General features: G+C 42.2%; 1 protein-coding gene across 1 annotated transcript in view; it reads left to right on the top strand.

Annotated features, from left to right (window-relative positions):
- Positions 1–21365, top strand: part of Htt (huntingtin) — a 136566-nt gene that overhangs the window by 8390 nt on the left and 106811 nt on the right. Inside the window, exons 2-4 of the mRNA XM_026395204.2 lie at positions 8931–9014; positions 15075–15195; positions 20975–21034. Of these exons, the coding sequence (XP_026250989.2) occupies positions 8931–9014; positions 15075–15195; positions 20975–21034 (265 nt within the window). The remainder of the gene's footprint in view (positions 1–8930; positions 9015–15074; positions 15196–20974; positions 21035–21365) is intronic.

The following is a 21365-nucleotide window of genomic DNA, read 5'->3' as shown; positions in this document are numbered from 1 at the left end:
TGTTTGCTTTTGTTTGTAGGACACTATATTGTATTTTTTTCATAGCAGTGTATATAGTTCTTATTAATTGATTTGTAGGATTTCTTTTTAAAAAGACAACTGTAGGCAAACTTTCACATTTTCCTGCTTTTAGAATGTGTGAGTAGTGTGTTTTATGCACCTTAAGAGTTCCCACCTCCATCACTGCCAGCCCCTATAGGAGAGTCAGCTATTTGGTAAACTGCCTCTGAGTGGGTCCACCCTCAGGACATTCAGTCTGTTCATACAGTGAGAAGGAACTTTTTAATGTTGTGATAAATTGAATCAGCTCAGGACCAGAGTCTGTGTTGAGATCAGAGATCCTTGCTGTTCTGGTATGATCTCAGGACTGTGTGTGCTGTCTCTTGGGGGCTTTGAAGAATGCAGCATTTCTGTCTACCCTTGAACCTACCTAATCAGAGCCTGCATTTTAACAAGTTCTGTGAGTGATTTATATGTATATTAGAGTTGAGGAGCTGCATCTGGGCCTCACCTCTGTTGTTGAATTTGGAAGGGAAGAGTGTGTCCTGGTGTAGCTGAGGCCATGTGACATTTGTCCTAGAGCCATTGAGCCGAGCTTTTGTGTAGCTGTGAAGTAGGTTGTGCTCCCAGCTACTGGTCATGAGGCCCTAAGTGGGGTCTGACTGGGTGACCTGAAAAGATCCCTTTTACACAGTGCCTAGGGTGTATCAGGCACTGTTCTGGGCCCAGGGAACAAGACCAGCAATGACAGATACTGTGGAGAACAACAGCGGACTGAGAGGCGAGGTGGCAGGATTTGAAGGTAAGCTGCACTGAGAGGTAGCACTGGCACAGAAAGAGGGGTGAGCATTGGATATGTGAAAGAAGAGAGGTCCAGGTAGAGTGAACAGAAGGTGGGAATGTTTTCCATATCACAGGGATGGGAGGTGGCCAGTGGCAAAATGAAGGGCAGAAATAGGAGACTTGGTTAGAGAGGGAGGCTAGAGTAGAAGGTTGTTCATGTGGAAGGCCTTGTACACCAATAAAAGCTTGTGTGGAAAAACAAGTAATATATGTTTTTAAAAAGCAACACCAAATGCTGGTGAGAATGTGGCGAACTGGGTTATTTCATTACTGTTTGTGGGAATATAAAATAGTATGGCTTCTCTGGAAAGTGGTTTGGCAGTTTCTTATACAACCCAACATTTCAATTTCTGTTGCAGTGACCCTTCAGCTGTACCTCTGGGTATTAATCCTGGAGAAATGAAAACGTAGGTTCACACAAAAAGTTGTATACCAGTATTTCTCGCAGGTTTAGTCGTAACATTCCCAAACTGCAATCAGCTTTGAAGTCTTTCAACGGTGACTGTTTAAACTGCTTGGGCAGTAAAGAGGAACTCGGCTGCTGATACCTGCAGTGGTCTGGATGAATCTCAAGGAAATTGTGCTGGTGAAAAGGCCAATCCTCACGTTTTTACTTATTTTATGATTCCATTTGTATAATATTTGAAAAATGACATCATTTTAGGAATGGAGACTGGATTGGTGGTTGTCAGGGGTTAGGGACAGGGTAATGATGTGGAGATGTGGAGGGGGGGAAGGAAGGAGGTGAGTTGGTAATAAAAGGGCAGAGCAGGGTTCTTGTGATGGAAATGTTCACTATCCTGAGCTCTCACCTGGTTCCCCTCAGTGGAATGGGCTAGCTGAGAAATAAAAGCTAGGAAAAATAAAACAACGAAGGACTCAGAAAATATTTTCAAAAAGCCAGGGCTGGACAGGTTAGCCTATCAGAATGATCGAGCTTCTATACTAGTGGCAAAATAGAGCCCCGCCTGCTTTATTTATATTGGGGGACTTCAAAGGTCTTTCATAGAATGTTCTTCTCCAAAAAAGATTAAAGGTGGGCTGTCCAGTTCCCAACAGGTTACACCCATCTCTGGAGCTACCAGGAGAGATCTTCCTAGCAGAGGGAAAATAAAGGTCATGTGCCTTGGGCAGTGTATTGCCTAGCAGCTCCCAAGGTTAAACCTAAAAGCTTTATGTCAAGAGAAGATGCTCATGTGTTTTTTACTGATGGCTTCCTGCACTTAGCTGTGTGTGGGTGTGTGTCAATGCTGATAATTCTGATTGTGATGAGCTGTACTTTTGCAAAATGTTACCATTGGGGGAAACTGAGTTAAGTATATGCTAGATTTCTTACAGCTTCAGGATAATCTGCAGTTTTCTCTATTAAAAACCTGAATTACAGCAGCACGGCTGCTCTGGTAGTGTGTATATTTGCGTACTAGTTTATCCTTCTATTTGTACAAACCTGTGTTGATGAGCACATGGCCTGAGGTTTCTCTTGAGGACTGATCAGGTGATCTGTCACTGTCTAGTCCCTTTCTCCGGCTTTGTTTTTTGTTAGCATCACCCCAAGGTAGTTCTTTGTGTGTCTGACTCCTGTCCTAGAATGTGAGCTATATGAAGACAGAGTGTTTGTTTTAATTGACAAGTCCAGAGTATCTAGCTCATACTAAGTTCTCAGGATATAGTAGTTATAAAATGGGTACTGAAAAGTATAACCTGTATTTTGTTAAGCACAAAACACTTCATCAGTTCTACTTTTTTTTTTTTTTTAGAGAGACAGAGACAGAGAGAATTTTAATATTTATTTTTTAGTTTTCGGTGGATACAACATCTTTGTTGGTATGTGGTGCTGCGGATCGAACCCGGGCCGCACGCATGCCAGGCGAGCGCGCTACCGCTTGAGCCATATCCCCAGCCTCTCTACTTTGTTTTTCTTTCTTTTTTTTTTTTTTTAAATATTTATTTAGTTAGTTAGTTATCGGCAGACACAACATCTTTGTTGGTATGTGGTGCTGAGGATCGAACCTGGGCCGCACTCATGCCAGGCGAGCGCGCTACCGCTTGAGCCACATCCCCAGCCCTACTTTGTTTTTCAAGATAAGTATTTTTTCTATTATTTTCCTTCCTTAACCAGTGTCACGATTTAGAATCTTGTTTTCCTTTGTATTATAAAATGTACTTGCAGAACAGTGTGTGAAACTAGTCACTGTTGTCCAGTCAGAGAAGAGCTTTAGTCTTCTACACCCTAGAGGATTCTGCCTTCAGTGTTTTTCCCTCATCTTCCCCCTTAGCTGCTTTTCTGATTTTATGGTGATTACTTGCTTTGCTGTCTAGTCTTACCACACAAGCATACATCTTTAAACAATCTGGTTTGGTTGTGCCCAGTTTGTTGGTTTGGGTGGAGAGATCGCTGGGGATTAACCCGGGGCCCTGCACATACCAGCCGATTGCTTTCCAGTGAGCTGCATCCGTAGCCCATCGTTTAATGTTATATTTTAAAGATTTAATATGTAGTTTGACTTTTTTTTTTAAATACCATTAATTGAACCCAGGAACATTCTATCACTGAGCCACATCTCTAGCTCAGGCCTTTTTATTTTTTTATTTTGAGACAGGGTCTCACTAAGTTGCTGAGGCAGGCCTGGAATTTGCAATTCTGCCTCAGCCTTCCAGGTTGCTGGAATTATCACCATGTGCCTCTGTGTCTGGCTAGTTTTATCATTTTTGCTGCTATGTAATATTCTATTGTTTGAATATGCACCAATTATTTTTTAATCTTCAGTTGAATGTTTGGATTGTTAAGCTTTATTAGGTACTGCTATGAACCTGTCTCCTCCTATTCTAGTAGCTTGTCTTTTCACTCATACAGTGGTGTCTTTTGAGAAACAATTCCTGATTTTAATGAATTCCAGTTTATCACATTTTCCCAGCATGGGCAGTGCTGTTCGTATCCTGTTTGACTGACTTTTCATAACCTCAAGGTCATGACTGTTGTGTAAAAGCCTTGTTAATGCACGTTTTCTGTTGAGATCCTCTGTCCACTGGACCTGGTTTTGGGATTTGATGTGGGATAGGCCCTTTGTTTATCTTTCCGTGTAGACACTTACTTCTCCCAGGTATCTTCTCTTCTTACTGTCTTGTATTATATTCCCAGCCTTGAAAAAAATTAGTTGTGTGTTCATTCTAATTTGCTCACATTTAACTACAAACTTCAGTCCTTGTTTGTAAGTGAATTCACTTTAGACTTCTTTTGGTACTATTATTTTTATTTTTGGTACTGGGGATTGAATCCAGGGATGCTTTGCCACTTTTTATTTTAAGGAGGAACACTTTTACTATTTTACTATTTTAAGGAGGAACACTTTTATTAGCAATACTCTGATTGTACAGTCTATCTTTTATTTTAGGAAATTTTAACACAGTATAACTGATCTTTCAGTATTTTCTATAGATGGTTTTTTGTTTCTGTCCGATGAATGATGATGTCACGTCCAAGTCATTTGCCATTCAGAAAGCTGCAGGATGTTGCTACTTCAGAGACTGAATTTAGATAGTCAAAACGTTTTTATATGTGTGTGTGTGTGTGTGTGTGTGTGTATGTAACCGCGTTCAGTGATAAACTAAGCATGCTTTTCTAAACCATTGCTACTTGAGAAAGTATGAAATGTAATTCCAAGTGCGCTGATGTCCCATTCCTTCTTACAAACCTCCTCTGACAACGTCCTAATTGTTCAGGCCCTCTCACATGAGCATAGCACTTGGCAGAAGCTGGAGAGTGGCTGCTGAGTGATCGGTTTCCCTGGGTCCCTGCCTGTCACTCAGTTCTGGGCCTGCAGGTAATGCTGCTCCCAGACCCCAGTTCTGCTTGCAGCTTGGAGTGTGTGTAAAAGTCTGGGGAGGACTGATGGTGAGGTAACCAAAAGAGTAAAAGCTTCCAACTTCCTTGGGTAATCCAGCATGATCTTAAAATTACATAATTCTAAAGATAGGAGTTTAGATGAGAGGGCCTGAATTTATATTTTTGGAATTAGTTCTTTGGTAATTTAAAAATTATGTTCCAGCAAGTAGGATGTCCTTGCTCTACGTGCTGCACGTGTACCTGTGCAGATGCTCCCCTGCACACTAGAGCAGGCTGACCACGGCTCATTTCTTTTGCAGGTGGAATTAAAATGACTGTATTTTTCCAGAGTGGTAGAAAAAGTAATTTCTACTTTCTTTGATCTTTTAGTTTTAGAAACTCAAGTTTAAAGAAAGGAATCTTTATTGTTTGTCTTCTAAATTCCATAAGACTAATTTAAAATTTTTTTTGAGTCCATTCTACTGTGTACTTAAACATTCTATGGAAAACATTTGGTTTCCCGTACCTCGATGGGCTCTTTGTGGAGCCCTGTGAAGTGTGTGCTTTACACTGAATGCTAGTGGCCTTTGTGCTCAGGCATCTGTCCTCCCTGGGGAGGAAGTCAGAGGAGTACTGCCACAGAGGTGCTGGCAGGCCCGAGAAGGGCTGTGGGAGGAGCTGGACCCAAACAACAGAATAATGAAGTTTTATTTCATTGGTGGGATATAGTATTCTCTCTTTGCAGTCATAGTTTGATAGATTTTGGCTAAGTAATTCTTATTGAAGTCAGTCCTGGTGGTAGGCCTCTTGAGCCAGGGCCATACTGTTCATTGCTAGAACTGTATTCTTTTGGTTTATCTTATATATGAAGAGAAAGAAAACTTTTGTAAACTTGTATTTGTATTCATTCTATGATTGATTAAAAAAAAGGCCATGGGCCTATCCAGTTCTTTTTTTTAATATTTATTTTTTAGTGTAAATGGACATAACACAATGCTTTTTTTATTTTTATGTGGTGCTGAGGATCGAACTCGGGTCCCACCTGTTCTAGGCGAACGCTCCATCACTGAGCCACAATCCCAGCTCCCCTATCCAATTCTTCATTGGACATATGGGTAATTAGTGTGAAGCTGGGTTTTTTTTTTTTTTTGCAGGGGGGCGGTGTAACCAGGGATTAAACCCAGGTGTGCTTAACCATTGAGCTACATACTCTATTGACACAGAGTCTTACTAAGTTGCTTACTGCCTTGCTGAGTTGCTGAGGCTGGCTTTGAACTTGGGATTTTCCTGTCTCAGCCTCCCAAGCAACTGCGATTACAGGCATGTGCCATTGTCCCTGGCAAGGTTTTTTTTCGGGCTTTCCTAGTACTCTAATGACTCTCCTGAGTGATAAGACTTTGGACCCCACAATGATTTTTTTAACCACACAGATGGTTGGCATATTGACATGCTACTTTCCTCAATGTGTGCCTTGTAAACTCTAGTAACAGCTGAAGGGAACTTGGCAATCACCTCCTTTAGGAGGCCTTGTTCCCCAGTCATTTAGCATGATAGTCTTCTTGAAGACAGCTGAGGTTTACTGCTCTGGGCAGCCACAACCCATTCATTACAGTAGGCCCATCAAAAAAAATTCCCGTTGACCATCCTGCTGTTAGCTGAGCTTTTCATTTGTGGATGGGGAAAGTTGGACCCAGTGAGAATGGATCTGCTGTGAATCCTACCTTTCAGCTCCCTGCCTTTCAGGCCTGGAAGTGGAGACTCCATGGTCATGAAGGTTCTGCTTGGACTTCAACACTGCTGAAAATTCCAGACTGTGAATATTTCTATTCTGACCACATTAAGTTGCTAGGCCTACTGAATTCATGTTCATCAACCTTTCTTTTCATCACCACCATGCAGCGAAGTCCTCGTAGGCACCAGTGTAACAGAATGCCATGTTGAAGTATGCACACATTGTACTTCTTTTAAGGCCTTGGGCAGATTTTCACTTTGGAAATCAAAGGATAACAGGGCTGGTGAGTTAGTTAGCTCCTGAGAGCTTGACATGGTCAGTGATCTCTAGTTCTCTTGAAGGCTGTGGTAAAGCTAAGCTGCTGTAACGAGGCTTTAATCAGTGGTTTCAAGAAAAGAGCATTTTTATTCTCATAGTGTTTTTTTTCTCTCAGTTGAGGTGTAATTTAATGCAGTACAATAGTTCTCTGTCGCGTTCAGTTCTGTGAGTTTTGACAGATGCATAAAGCCTTGTAATTAATTATTACATCCATGCCTCTTTTTCTCAACTTCTTGCCCCTGGAAATTATTGAATACTTTTCCATTTTTGTAGTTTTTTTCCAGAACATTCTAAAAATGGAATCACCAATCTTGGAGTCTAGCTTATTTCCCCAAACACAGTGCATTGTGCTTTGCCCTTGTGTCCATTGGTGGTTTGTTCCTTTTCATGGCCAAATAGGTTTTCCTCGTTTGGCTGTAGCATTTGTTGATCTGTCACGGTGGAACCACCCAGTTTGTGTCATTTCCATAATCACACTTTTGAAGTGAGGGACTTGTGAGGATGGGAAGTCTGGGGGCTTGGCTGCTTATGGTCACCTTGGGACCCAAGATCCTTCTGTTCTGTTGCTTTCATTGTCATCTGCATAATCAAAAGCTGGGTGTCCGGCACGTTCTGTCTGGAGGCAGATGGAAGTGCAGGCACCAAGTCTACTTCTGTTTCCATTTCGTCTGTGGGACAGTCACCTGCCTGCAGCTAGCTGTTAGGAGGCCAGTCAGGGCAGTTTCTAACTAGGGCCGTACATCTAATAAGGGGAAAACGAAGTTCCAAGGGCGATTAGCAGTCTGCAGTGTAACTCATCATAAAAGTCCGTTTTAGGAAAGAGATAAATGGTGAGCACTTGCTCCCTGGTTCATAGTAATGCCAGGCCCTGGCAGTAACATTCAGGCCTTGGTCCTTTTCTGTGTTCTTCTTGACCCCTGACTTCAGTTTTTTACTCTTTGGAGGATCTCCCTTGCCTATTTCCTCCCAGCCAAATCTGAAATGCCTTTTGGAGGGTGTTCCCTCAGTGAATTTGTGCAGTTTTAATAGTCTTTGCCTTCCTATATACTTTTAGGAGCCTGGAGATTACATTAGGCATTAAATTATCACAGGTGTTAATAAATTAGTTTTTTTTTTTAACTTTTAAAATTAGTTCCCCCCAAAACTTGGGGGTCTCTGGTTTATTTGCTTACAGTTAGTACCCTGTTTTGGGTTCTCCCTCTGCTATATGTTGATAGTGTCATCTTTGAAGACATCTGAAGCCATAGGTTTGAGTGGGAAGGAAACACTGTGTCTGATTTCTCTCTTTGTTTTTCGATACTGGGAATTGAACCCAGGGGCATTTTACCTCTGAGCTACCTCCACAGTCCTTTTTACCTTTATATTTTAAACAGGGTCTCCCTAAGTTGCTTAGGGCCACGCCAAGTTGCTGAGGCTGGCTTTGAACTTGATCCTCCTCCCTCAGCCTCCTGAGTTGCTGGGATTACAGATGTGTACCACCATGCCTGGTATTAGTTTTATTTCTTGACCAGACTGCTTATCTCCTTTTGCTTGCTGAGAGTCTTAATAAAAGGTTTATTTCTGGCTGCTGGGGATATAGAAGTGGTTAGCCACACCTCATTGAGGGCAATATAGTATGCTGACTATAGTCAGTTAATGTGATTTTGAGAAATGGAGGCATCTGGGTACATAGAGTAGGTGCAGTATTATTGTTTCAATGAGTTGTCTGTCCCTTCACCTTGATCCATGTCATTGACTTCTGTTCTGCTTGAGAAAGAAAAAAAGCTGCTAATTAAACTGTGACATGCCATTGGTTATAAGATGCGTTCCGGTTTCAGTGATGTTGACAAGTGAAAAAAATGTGAATTGAAGGTGAATTGGTGAGCTGCTGCAGGGTAGATTTGAAGCCAGAAGATCAGTCCTGGCTGTGTTACTTCTTACCCTATGCAATCTTGGGCAGGTGACTGTTGGCACTTCATTTTTTTCCTTCTCTCTAAAATGAGGGGAATGAGCTGCTTTCAAGAGATCACCTGATTTTCGGTAGAGCCGTATGGTTGGGAGTCTTTGGTTGTGCTCCTCTGTGCTTTTCTGTCCTGATCCCACCTGGTTCCAGCACAGAGAGTAGTGACTAAGTCCTAATGGTAAAGAAGTACTGGCTGACTGGATGACTAAGGTATAGAATGCATAAGCGGATGATTCAACATGTTCACTTCCTTTTTTAATTTTTATTTTTAGAAAGAAGGAACTCTCAGCTACCAAGAAAGACCGTGTGAATCATTGTCTGACAATATGTGAAAACATAGTGGCACAGTCTCTCAGGTAATCACACTTTGAACTTTCTAGAGGAAATAAAAACTGTTTTCAATCTTAATGGGTTAGCATGTTGTTTGTGTTCCCAGTTGTCTTTATGCAATCCATTTTAAATAAAGACTCTTTCCCTGCATTTCTAGCTAGGTGTTAGGGATGTCCAGACTCTATCATGAATGATGTTTCCATTTTGTAATTGTAAGAACAAGAATTGTAGCTGTTGGGATAACTGAATTGCACCCCTGATGACACACCATTTAAACATCATCTTTGGTTTGATTTTTTACATGTATTGTAGTACCTGGAGCAGCAGGAGCCATCCCATGTGTGGTCTCTGGTTTACTGTCTGCACTTGCTATTGCCCCTTTGCCCTGGGGTTATGCCTCTGCTCCAGCAGTGCTGGTGCCCACTTGTCTGGGTTGGTGGGGCTGTGGGCAGGTGGCAGAAGGCACTTCCCTGCTGAGCTTTCTTGCTGGTGAACCAGCAGCACCTTTTTTTTGTAGCCCTTTGTGGTTCTCCTTGTTTTTGTTGCTTTCTGCTGTCCTGGCTCTTGTTCTGACGAGCTGTAGATGGTAAATATTTTTAGGCCTATTTCTAATGATTGATTAGGAGACATGTGATTTCTGAATTCTGTAACCTAGGTGGGTATGTATGAAAAACTCACCTTGCTATTCTCTTCCCTTGGAATAAACAATTCCTGTTATTTTCTTGCTGAAAACCTGGTAAAAGGGCTTCATAATCTGTTAGAAAAACTTTGAGGGCTGGGGATGTGGCTCAGTGGTTAAGCACTCCTGTGTTCAATCCCTGGTACCCAAAACAAAAACAAAAACAAAACAACTTTGAAAAATGGGCTTTGAACTCAGGGCCTTGCTTATGCTAGCCTACCACTGAGCCACATCCCCAGCTCCTTTTACTTGTTTTTTAAAAATAATTTTCCCATGACCATCGCTTTTCACTTTGTTCCTTTTAAAAAATTCTGGTAAAATGCATACAACTTGGGGCTGGGGATGTGGCTCAAGCGGTAGCATGCTTGCCTGGCATGCGTGTGGCCCAGGTTCGATCCTCAGCACCACATACAAACAAAGATGTTGTGTCTGCCGAAAACTGAAAAAAATAAATAAATATTAAAAAATTCTCTCTTTAAAAAAAATGCATACAACTTAAAATACACATCTTAACCATTAAAAAAATATTTATTTTTTAGTTGTAGTTGGACACAATACCGTTATTTCACTTATTTATTTTTATGTGGTGCTGAGGATCTAACCCAGGGTCTTACAGGTGCGAAGCAAGTACTCTACCACTGAGCCACAACCCCAGCCCCACATCTTAACCATTTTGAAGTACACAGTTCAGCATATTCATAATGTCACATAATCTTCACTATTTCCATGGTCCTTTTCATCTTTTGAAACTGGAACTCTATACCCACAAAGTTGTGACTCCATATCCCCCACTTTCCCAGCCCTGGCCACCACCATCCTCCTCTCTGTCTGTGAATTTGATTACTCCAGACCTCATGTGAGTGGAATCTTGTAATGTTTGTCTTTTTGGTGGCTAACTTGTATATAATGCTACCTTGCATTTGTATTTTATACTTTCAAAGTGATTTCACAAACATTTCATTTTAGTTTAACTCATTCCATCATTTGAAATATGGTGGATGATTCTGTTTCCATGTAATTTGTAGAAATATGGAAAGAAAGTGAAATAACAAATGAGAATGTATACTGAAAATAAGAATATAAATATTATCAGATGCTATTGTAGAAAACAGTACTATTGTTTTAGTCAGGTTTTGTGCCACTATGACTAAAATACCTGAGAAGAACAAAGTTATTTGGGGCTCATGGTCTCAGAAGTCTCAGTCTATAGATGGACAACTTGAAGCAACACCTCATAGCCCAAGGGAGCAGTGAAGGAAAGCTGCTCAGCTGGTGGCAGCTAGGCAGCAGAGATAGGGAGGGAGAAGGGCCACAGGGAAAAGGCACCCAGGGCACACCGCTAGTGACCTGCCCCTCCAGCCAGGCTCCATCTGTCAGCAGTTACCAGACAGTCCATTCATTTTACCTTCAAACATTCCTCCATTAACCCAGGAACTTTCGGGGAACACCTCGCATCCATACCATAACAACTTGATAAAAGTAGAGAAAAACGAGGTTTGTATTCCATCTGTGTCTCTCATATATTAGGTGGGTGGTTTTAGATTAGTTTCAGATCTTTGAACCTCTTGTCTCGAAGGGACAGCCCATTTACAGACTTCTAGTGGGATCAGGTGACACAGCGAAGCACTAGAAGGAAGTAGCTACGTAGGGCTGTTCACTTGAGAGAGCAGCACACGCATCCACCAGGGCGCACACTGCCGAGAGCTCTGTTAAGTGACATGGTGCTCTGCTGCAGTAGCCTCGCTTTGTTCAGGGGTTCTCTCTCTTTGAAAACTACTGACCCAGAAGATGTGATCCCTTTGAATCTGAGTGCTTCATATTTTATGCTTGTCATTTTGTTTTTTGAGAATTATCTGGAATTCATGGAATATCAGCTCAGATTCACATATTACTGAACTATTTTGAGATATCTTAAGATTGATTTGAGGTTCCATTTTCCATCTTAAATAAAAGTAACAGCTGTTGATAGTTTTCACATTAGTGTGTCCCTGTTTTTATAGCGTATGTTGGGTGTTCACCATATTTCTCTTTCTACAAAGGAACATGTTAACAGAGTGGTTTTTTTTTTTTGTTTTTTTTTTTTTTTGTATGTGTGTGTATGTGTGTAGACCTGGGGATTGAACCCAGGGCTGTGGGCATTCGAGGCAAGCACTTTATCAATTGAGCCATATCCCCAGCCCAGTAGGGTAATTTTTGAAGCCAGAGTAGTTCTTTGTCTCATCAGATTAAGAACCAGTTTGTTTAGGATACTCTCCAGGGACTTTAGGATACTTTGCAGGGACTTCAGGGTGCAGAGCTGATGTGGGTATTTTCTACAAGCATATTTTATGCATAATTATGGTTGACTAGTATTTTCTCTTGTCTCCCCTTGAATTTGACCAACCTTTGGAGCTTTTCTTTTCTTTGTGAAGTAATGGGGTTTCAGCCTTGGACATTACCCCTGAGCCACATCTCCAGCCCATTTTTATTTTTTATTTTAAGAAAGAGTCCTGCTAAGTTGCCCAGGCTGACCTTGAACTTCCAATCCTCCTGCCTCAGCCTTTGGTGTGGTTGAGATGACAGTGTGCACTGCGTGGCTCTTTGGAATATTCCCATAGCTTCTGTGATATGCTGATTTTTCTCTCCAGTACGGTTATTGAGATGGCAGCTTCTGAAGCTTCTGATGTGAGAAGTCACATAAAACTTTATGCATGTTCAATCACACACTCTGTAGTCTGCTTCTGTACTCAATTTGGTGGTTTGAGCTGGTGGGTCCTAAATGTGCATGAGCATCAACTGGAAAATTTACAAAGAGCTCTGTGTTAAAGATACCTTGCTGCCTTCTTTCCCAAACACAGATCAATCCCCAGCACCACATAAAATAAATAAAAATGTGTTCGTCTACAACTAAAAAAAAATTTTTAAAGGATTATGTGGGGGCTGGGGTTGTAGCTCAGTGGTAGAGCACTTGTCTTGCATATGTGAGGCATGGGTTCGATTCTCGGCACCACATAAAAATAAATAAAGATATTATGTCCAGGGCTGGGATTGTGGCTCAGTGGTAGAGCACTCGCCTAGCATGGGTGGGACCTGGGTTCGTTTCTCAGCACCACATAAAAATAAAGGCATTGTGTTGTGTCCATCTACAAAAAAGATACATGGTGCATGGCCCATCAGCCTTTCCCTCCTTTCTCTCTCTCTCTCCCTCTCTCTCTCTCTCCCTCTCTCTCTCTCTCCCCCCTCCCTCTCTGTCTTTAAAAAAAAAGATATTATGTCATCTATTACTAAAAAAAATAAAAAATGATTATATGGGAATATTTGAACAACTTTATGCCACTCAACTTGGCAACTTGAATGAAATTGGGTAATTTCCTTGAAAGACTACTGTAGGTATCAAGAAGAAATAGAGCTGGGCATGGTGGCGCATGCCTGTAATCCCAGCGGCTGGGGAAGCTGAGACAGGATTGTGGATTCAAAGCCCAGCCTCAGCAACAGTGAGGTGCTAAGCAACTCAGTGAGACCCTGCTCTAAATAAAATACAAAATATGGCTGGGGATGTAGTTCAGTGGTTCAGTTTCCCAGAGTTCAAACCCCAGAACCAAAAAAAAAAAAAAAAAGAGAGAGAGAAGAAATAAAAAATCTGATTAGCTCTATATCTATTTTATATTTAAAAATCAGTAGTTGATTAGTTGGAAAGAGTATATGAACTTCTTCATCTGTCAATTTTATGAAATCTAAGTGTAGATAAGTATTTCCAATGAAAATTCAGTGTCTGTATTGAGATATGCTATACAAAAGCTTGTTTTATATATCAGTGATTTCATGTTGACTGCATATTGAAATACTGTTCTGCATTGGATTAGACAAAGGGGAATGAAGGGAAGGGAAGGGAGGATAGGAATAGGAAAGACAGTAGAATCAATCAGACATTACTTTGCTGTGTTTATAATGAATACATGTAACATGAGTTACATTTGTAACTCCACATCATGTACAACTACAATAACAGGAACTATACTCCATGTATGTACGATATGTCAAAATACATTCCACTGTCATGTACAAAGAAAGCAATCCAATACTATTATGGATGTATTGGGTTAAATGAAATGTTAGAAGAGTCTTGCCTGTGTGCTTTTCATTTTGATGTGACTACACAAAGTGTGAGATCATACTTGGAACTCCTGACAGCTATGCTGACTGCACTGCTTTGGAGCACAGGGTCTGAATGTTCTAGCTCATCAGAGACCTTCCCTCCATAGCTCTTTGTTCATGGCTGTATTCCTGTAGACAAGGGAAATGTTGCTAAGTGGAAGTCTCGGGCTTGGTCTTGTGTTTTTGTTGATCATAGAATTGAACAGCTGGATGCCTTGCAGCTTGACTGTGCAGTCTTGCTCACCCTTAGACTCATGACTGTCTTCTGCCTGCCAGTAGGAATTACTACTTAGGGATAAAGGGGGAGGAGGCTTTCAGGGAACTTTTTAGGTTGAGTTGCTGGTCCATCAATCTGCTTAGTGTTTCAGGAATAACACAAGCCCTTATGTCCTGGGGTTGCTTCCACCCCTGTGTTGGGATACCTGAGTTTCAGGTGCATGGCCCATCAGCCTTTCCCTCCGTAGCTGGGTTTAGTTGGTTGGATCATGATAGCCTAAACAGTTCACAGTGGCCACACTCCAGTTTTTGTGACAATGGTATCCTGTCTAGTGCTACAGAATCAGTTTGACATGATCAGATGCATTCTTTTTTTTTTAAATTTTATTTATTTATTAGTTTTCTGGCAGACACAATATCTTTGTTTGTATGTGGTGTTGAGGATCGAACCCGGGCCGCACGCATGCCAGGCGAGCGCGCTACCGCTTGAGCCACATCCCCAGCCCCATGATCAGATGCATTCTACAGTGAAATATGGTTATATTCTGGAGCATATTAAGAGTGAGATGGAAAAGGAAGAGAAGAGGTAGATTGTTACACTGATTATCAGGGTAAAGTTACCTTTTGGCAGAGACAGATGGCTTTCTGGGATTTAATGGTCAGAAGCAGTGTCTCTTAAGGTTTATAAAATAAAACTTCAAAAAAATGTGATTTGGATTGCAAGTATATTCTCTTCTTTTGTTAATAAATTATTTTAGAATAGTTTCAGATTTATAGAAACATTACAAGAGCATAGGAAGTTCCATGTACCCTACATCTAATTAGTTTGGTTGATTAGCATCTTACATTATTGTGGTTCAGTTTTCACAATTAGTGAGTCAGTTTTGATGCACTATTAACTGAAGTCCAACTTCATTCAATTTTCCTTAATTTTTATGTAATCTCCCTTTTCTGTTCCAGAATCCTACCCAGGATAACGAATCCTTTACTACGTTTTGTTGCCATGTCTCCTTAGGTTCCTTTTGGTTGTGACAATTTCTTTTCTTCTTTTACTTAGAAATTCTCCAGAATTTCAGAAACTTCTGGGCATCGCTATGGAACTTTTCCTGCTGTGCAGTGATGATGCGGAGTCAGATGTCAGGATGGTGGCTGACGAATGCCTGAACAAAGTTATCAAAGTAAGAACTGTGGATGTGATCATGGGCCTAGAGAAGACGCCATCAGGTAGTCTCTGTGTCTTAGTGGCCTGTTCTTAGGATATCTGCACTTCTTCCATTCCTGGAGTGTGGTTGTCAGGACACAGATGGGGAAAAAGGAGATTCTGGCATGGGGTAATATAGCCAGGACACCCAAGCTGGCTGGCAGTGGTGCTGGGAAAGACGAGGAGAGAGATGGGCCCCTGACTTGTTCTGTCACTGCTTCCTGATGCAGAGCCTGTGCAGACCCCGCAGCTGTAATCCAGTGTTCCTTTTTTGTTTTCTGCTGCCATGGAAAATTAAAGTCCTTCTTCCATGCACTAATTTTTACTGTATTGCAAAACTGTCTGTGTTTTTATCCTTCCCTCTTCCTCTTCATGAGTCCCCAACCTGTCCTGGTCCACTGATTCCAGACCACCTTTGCCTTTGCCAGTGGGCCTTTTGAATTGTGGGTCCAGAATTAAATGTTGTTCCCACACAGGCTGACCAGCACTGAGGAGGGCTCTTTAATATAGCTCTCTACACTTCTCCAAAAGCTGCTGCCTGATGATGGTGAGGAAGAGCATGTTTCTTGTTCCCCTCTTTGCAGGAATCCTTGCTCATTGGTAGTTCTTCCTCTTTTTTCTTTACCTGACATTTAGAAAGGACTTTGAGAAGAGGTGTCATCTCTTCTCTGTCCTGGAAGACTGTCTTACAAGTAATACTTGCTTGAATAGAACCAGGAACTCCAGCTTACACAGTCATTTCCTTTCCCATTAGGATCTTTGAGTAGAGCTGTTCCTTGATCTCTTCAGAGTCTTTTTTTGCAGAGTAAATTTTACTTTTGCCAAATAATTATCCTCTCCTTTCCCTCGTGGTCCTGCCTTCCTGAGGAAGGGTTGTCACCCTCTTACTCCTGTCAAGGCTACTGAGCATTGTTGCCAGGCTGAGAGCACAGAGAGATCTGCATTAGATCTTTGCTCTGCCACTTCCTAATGGAACAACCGTTATACTTAAAAAATCACTAGTTGCTTAGTTGGAAAGAGTATAACTGACAACATAGCTGTCAGGAGTTCCAAGTGTGATCTCACACTTTGTGTAGTCACATCAAAGCACACAGGCAAGACTCTTCTAACATTTAACCCAATACATCCAGAATAGTATTTCCTTCTTTTTACATGACAGTGGAATGTATTTTGACATATCATACATACGTGGGGTATAATTCCTATTATTGTAGTATATGATGTGGAGTTACACTAGTCTATGTATTCATATATAAATGGGAGCAGACAGAGTTTTTGTAGAGAGTATAGGAGAGTGTGTGTGTGTGTGTGTGTGTGTGTGTGTGTGTGTGTGAACTGCCACATACTGGATCCTCAAGGTGGTAAGTATTCTTATGAGTAATGAAATTCTCACACTATTCCCCAGTGAGGTAGAAGGCATTGCTTTCTGTCTTTTTTTTTTTTTTTAAATATTTATTTTTTAGTTCTCGGCGGACACAACATCCCTGTTGGTATGTGGTGCTGAGGATCGAACCCGGGCCGCACGCATGCCAGGCGAGCGCGCTACCGCTTGAGCCATATCCCCAGCCCTGCTTTCTGTCTTGTGTTACATGTTGCATGGATCCGTGGAATTCTGCTGCCCCAGGAATCATTCCCACCTGGCTGCATACAGTCTCTTGGCTAGCTCAGCTTTTTGTGGTCAGGATGTGGCTTCTCTGTAGCCTGGGTTCTGGCTCCCATTTCCCAGGCAGACTTTGGGAGATCCCTCTGTTATCTCTAGTAGTCACTGTGCCTTCCCCCTGCACCTGCTTTTTGTGCCTGTGCTTGCCCCTTGCCTCTTATGATGGCCTAATGGTCAGTTTCACCAGTTCTGTGTGCATGGTACTGTGTCACCCTTTTGCAGGTGGTGTTCCACAACATGTTTGCAGATGTCCTGTTTGAGTTCTGTTTGCTTCTCCAGGCCTAGATACCCTTGGTTTCTTTTCTTTTTTTAAAAAATTTTTCCCACTGGCCGGACCAGCTGGGCTTTTCCTGATATTTGAATTCTTGGTCTGTGATCCTCAGGGTCAGAAAACCTTAAAAGAGGGATGTTGCAGCTTCCCTTGTTCATGCAAGTCGGGGGCTAGGGGAACAGAACAGAATGACCCCAGATTACTCTGGTACTGGTTACTGCACACATGGGCTCCATTCCATTTTTTTTAAATATTATTTTTTAATTGTAGATGGACACTAATATATATATATATGTATATATATATATTTTTTTTTTTTAATTTTTTTTTTTTTTTTTTTTTTTTTTTTACTTTTTTTTAATGTGGTGCTGAGGATTGAACCAGTGCTTTAAACATGCGAGGCAAGCGCTCTATCACTGAGCTACAACCCCAGCCCTGGGCACTGTTCCATTTTAAGACTGTCTTGCTTAGAGTCTGCCGCCAGAACTGCTGGTCACAGTGACTTGATGTCTGTAAGCAAGAGCCCTGGCTTGTAGCCTTAGGTTCTGCTTCTTTTTGCCTCTCTTCTTTTCCATTCTTTCTTCTAGTTTCAGTCTCCCAGTGCAGAGATTCCAGATTCTCGTGGTATACCTCTGAACATAAGATAAGCTCAGTCTGTCTTATTCTCTTCCTTTTGCTTAAAGTTGGCTTCTCAGATTTCTGCCTTCTAAAATACTGTAGTCATCAGGTTCCCATGGCACAAAGTGGGGTCAGGATCCAGCTAGACTTGCTTTTACTGTGGCAGAGGAAGGGCAGGCTGGGAGAATATAGGTGGCCCCAGGCAGGTCTGAGGGATGGGCAGGAATGCAAGAAATGGTCACCTACCAGTCAGATCCTGGACCTTTGTCTCCTCTTGAGAATTGTTGTATACATTTTCTAAGGATCAGATTGTAGCCTAAGAACTTTGGAACATTTTGCTTGTCATTTCTGTAGAAAATGTATTGGGGTCTGACACAGCCTGTCAGTGAAGCATGTGTGTCCAGAAGTAATGTGATATGTGGTATGAAGTCCGTATTTATAAGGACTGAGCAAAACACCAGATAGTCAGAAGGCAGAGTGATGCTCTCTGTCTAGGGAGAAGAGGGACCTCTTGGAGGCAGTAAGGACCTTCTTCCCCTGTGCAGTATCCTTCCTTCAGAAGGAGGATGGACTCTTCTCATGCTGTGGAGAGTGGGGCCCCTGAAGGGTCAGTTCCAGGAGTTCATACTTTGATGGGGTGCCGATGTCTTGGGGGGCACCAGAATCAGGAGGCACCACACAGCTTTGTAGGTTCAAACAGCAATTCTTTATTCCCGATCTCACACCAGCCTCCACACACGTTCAGGGGCAATCCCTAATCTCTCCGATCCCAAATCCTACTCCACCGAGGCTTTTTTCAAATCCCATTTGAATCTCACGAGAACTCAACGAACCCCAAGCAGCAGGAACACCCTAATCCCAGCAGCAATAATCTTCAACCTCAACTTCCCTAAAACTCCTATTGTCACGCCCTAAACCCAAGGACGGAGATACTTCCTGCAGGAATACACCCTAATCCTGGATCCACCCTGGTGATTGAGCAGGGTCACCTTTCTCAAACACACAAGCAAGGTCACAGCAAATTTCCAAGGCAAGTCCATTTAACATGGGGTACACTGGCAAGGATTACGATGCGTCATACCTACTTGGTAATGGCCCTCAGCAATGGGGAATGAGGAGGTCTTGAAGATCTTTGACACTGTCAGTGGAGGGCATTTGGTTTTTTGGTACCAGTTATTGAACCAGGGATGCTTAACCACTGAGCCATATCCTCAGCCTTTTTTTTTTTTTTTTTTTTAAATAATTTAGAGACAGTATCTTGCTAAGTTCCTTTAGGGCCTGGTTAAGTTGCTGAGGCTGGCTTTGAACTTGCAATTCTCCTGAGCTACTGGGATTTGCAAGCTTGTGCCATTGTGCCTGGCCAGAGTAGGGCTTTGTGTTGGAAGCAGGACCTGGTGAGGAGCAGAGAGAGGCCTGGTAGAGAGAACCAAACAAGGATCCTTGCCTGCACAGTCCAGGAGAATAGGGCCCAAGCTCTGGTGGTGGCACTGGGGCCAGGACCAGGAGGCAGCCAGGCTGTGGGCTGGGTCTGGCCATGAGCATGGAAGCAGGTGCGATGGAGGATGAAGCACAGGTGGGCTGCATCACTGCTCTGAGGAGAGTTGAGTTTAGTTTTTTCTTTTTTTTTTTTTTTTTTTTTTTAAAGAGAGAGAGAGAGGAGAGAGGAGAGAGAGAGAGAATTTTTAATGTTTATTTTTTAGTTCTCGGCGGACACAACATCTTTGTTTGTATGTGGTGCTGAGGATCGAACCCGGGCCGCACGCATGTCAGGCGAGCGCGCTACCGCTTGAGCCACATCCCCAGCCCCAATATTTATTTTTCAGTTCTCGGCGGACACAACATCTTTGTTGGTATGTGGTGCTGGGGATCGAACCCGGGCCGCACGCATGCCAGGCGAGCGCGCTACCGCTGAGCCACATCTCCAGCCCTAGTTTTTTCTTGTTATAAGTTTGATATTGGGCTACAAAGCATTTATGAAGCTAACTCAAGCTTTGCTAAGGCTTCTGATTTGTTTGAAAAATTGTGTTTTAATATATTTGTCTAGTTTGGTTTGCTCATTTAAAGACTTCCAGAATGGACTGCGACAGTAGAATCAGGATTGTAAAGTTTCCTGTGTCAAAAAAAAAAAAAGTTTCCTGCGTCAGTGGAATCAGGATTTTAAAGTTTCTGAGCCATTGTAATACTTCAGAATCAGTCTCCTAAAGTGTGCCCCTGCTTTTGAATGTCAAGTTTGCTGGCCTAGTGGGTGAACTCCACTAGGACCAGCTTTGTCACTGGACACGAGGCGCTGTGCAGCACTGTGAGAAAGGGCTTGTTCCAGTCTCGACTCTCAGTAGGCCAGCTTTTGCAGTGCCATTTTAGAAGAGAAGGTTTCCAGGGCGAGAGTGGGGTAGCCCTTCTCTGTTGGGGACTTCATGCCATCAGCCATGGTTAGAGGTTCAAGTGGGCACGTGGACATAATTGCTGGTTTCGTCCTGAAGTGAGTAGGGACTCGTAAGAAATGAGCTTCGAGGACCATGAGGCTCCTTGTTGGCACTGGGGTTGGGGGCCAATGAACATCCCAGCCAGCAAGTGAGGAGGCCAGGCCTTCAGGAAGGATGTTTCTGTTCCAGAAATTGTTTCCCACCACAGCGAGGGGCTGAGATCCTACAGCATGCCCTCAGCCACCCAGCCCTGCAAACTTCCCAGGGTGCCCATCACCTGGGCTGTTGTTATCTGACAGAATGTAAAGAATGAAGGTTTCCTGTGAGAACTGTGAGAACTTTGATTTATTTTAGTTTTGATATTATGTAGTATGTCTAGTGTTTTCAGTAATGTCCTGTGTGAATTTGCTTTTTTTTTGTTTTTTAGTACCAGAGATTGCACCCAGGGGTGCTTAATCACTGAGCCACATCCCCAGCCCTTTTTTGTATTTTATTTAGAGACAGGGTCTCGCTGAGTTTCTTACGGCCTCACTAAGTTGTTGAGAGCTGGCTTTGAACTCAAGATCCTCCTGCCTCAGTCTCCTGAGCTGCTGGGATTACAGGTGGATTACAAGCAAGCACCAGCACGCCTGGCATGAATTTGCTTCTTAGTGAATAGCTTCCTAAAGTAGTTCTTATTATATTTTACATTGTCCCCAAATTAAAATTTTGGTTGCTTTTAGCTTTGTTTAGAACTGTAAATGGACGGTCTTCTATGAGCAAATCTCTTTGTGTTTCCTTGTAGGCTTTGATGGATTCTAATCTTCCGAGGCTACAATTAGAACTCTATAAAGAAATTAAAAAGGTGAGCCCTTACTTTCCATTCTTGAAAAGATGGTACTATTTCACTGTTTTGAGCAGGATTTATATGAATTTTTATATTTTAGTTAATAAGTAAAATTGTTAGGAGGAAATATTGTTTGGTAAGGTAGATTTTATTGTCCAAAAGCTTACTCTTAATTTTTGTTAGATGAGATAGGACTTTAAAATGGCAATTTGGTTTTTGATATTTTTATAATTGAAGCCCACTGGACCTCAGAATCTTAGAAGCAGTTACCAAAAGTTTTACACATCTATCTGGCCTTTTCTTTAAACACGGAAAGTAACAATGAAAGTGTATGCTTTGCTTATATGCA

The sequence above is a fragment of the Urocitellus parryii genome, chromosome 10, assembly GCF_045843805.1.
Source record: "Urocitellus parryii isolate mUroPar1 chromosome 10, mUroPar1.hap1, whole genome shotgun sequence".
Lineage (NCBI taxonomy): Eukaryota > Metazoa > Chordata > Mammalia > Rodentia > Sciuridae > Urocitellus > Urocitellus parryii.
This window is presented reverse-complemented; position numbering and strand designations above follow the sequence as displayed.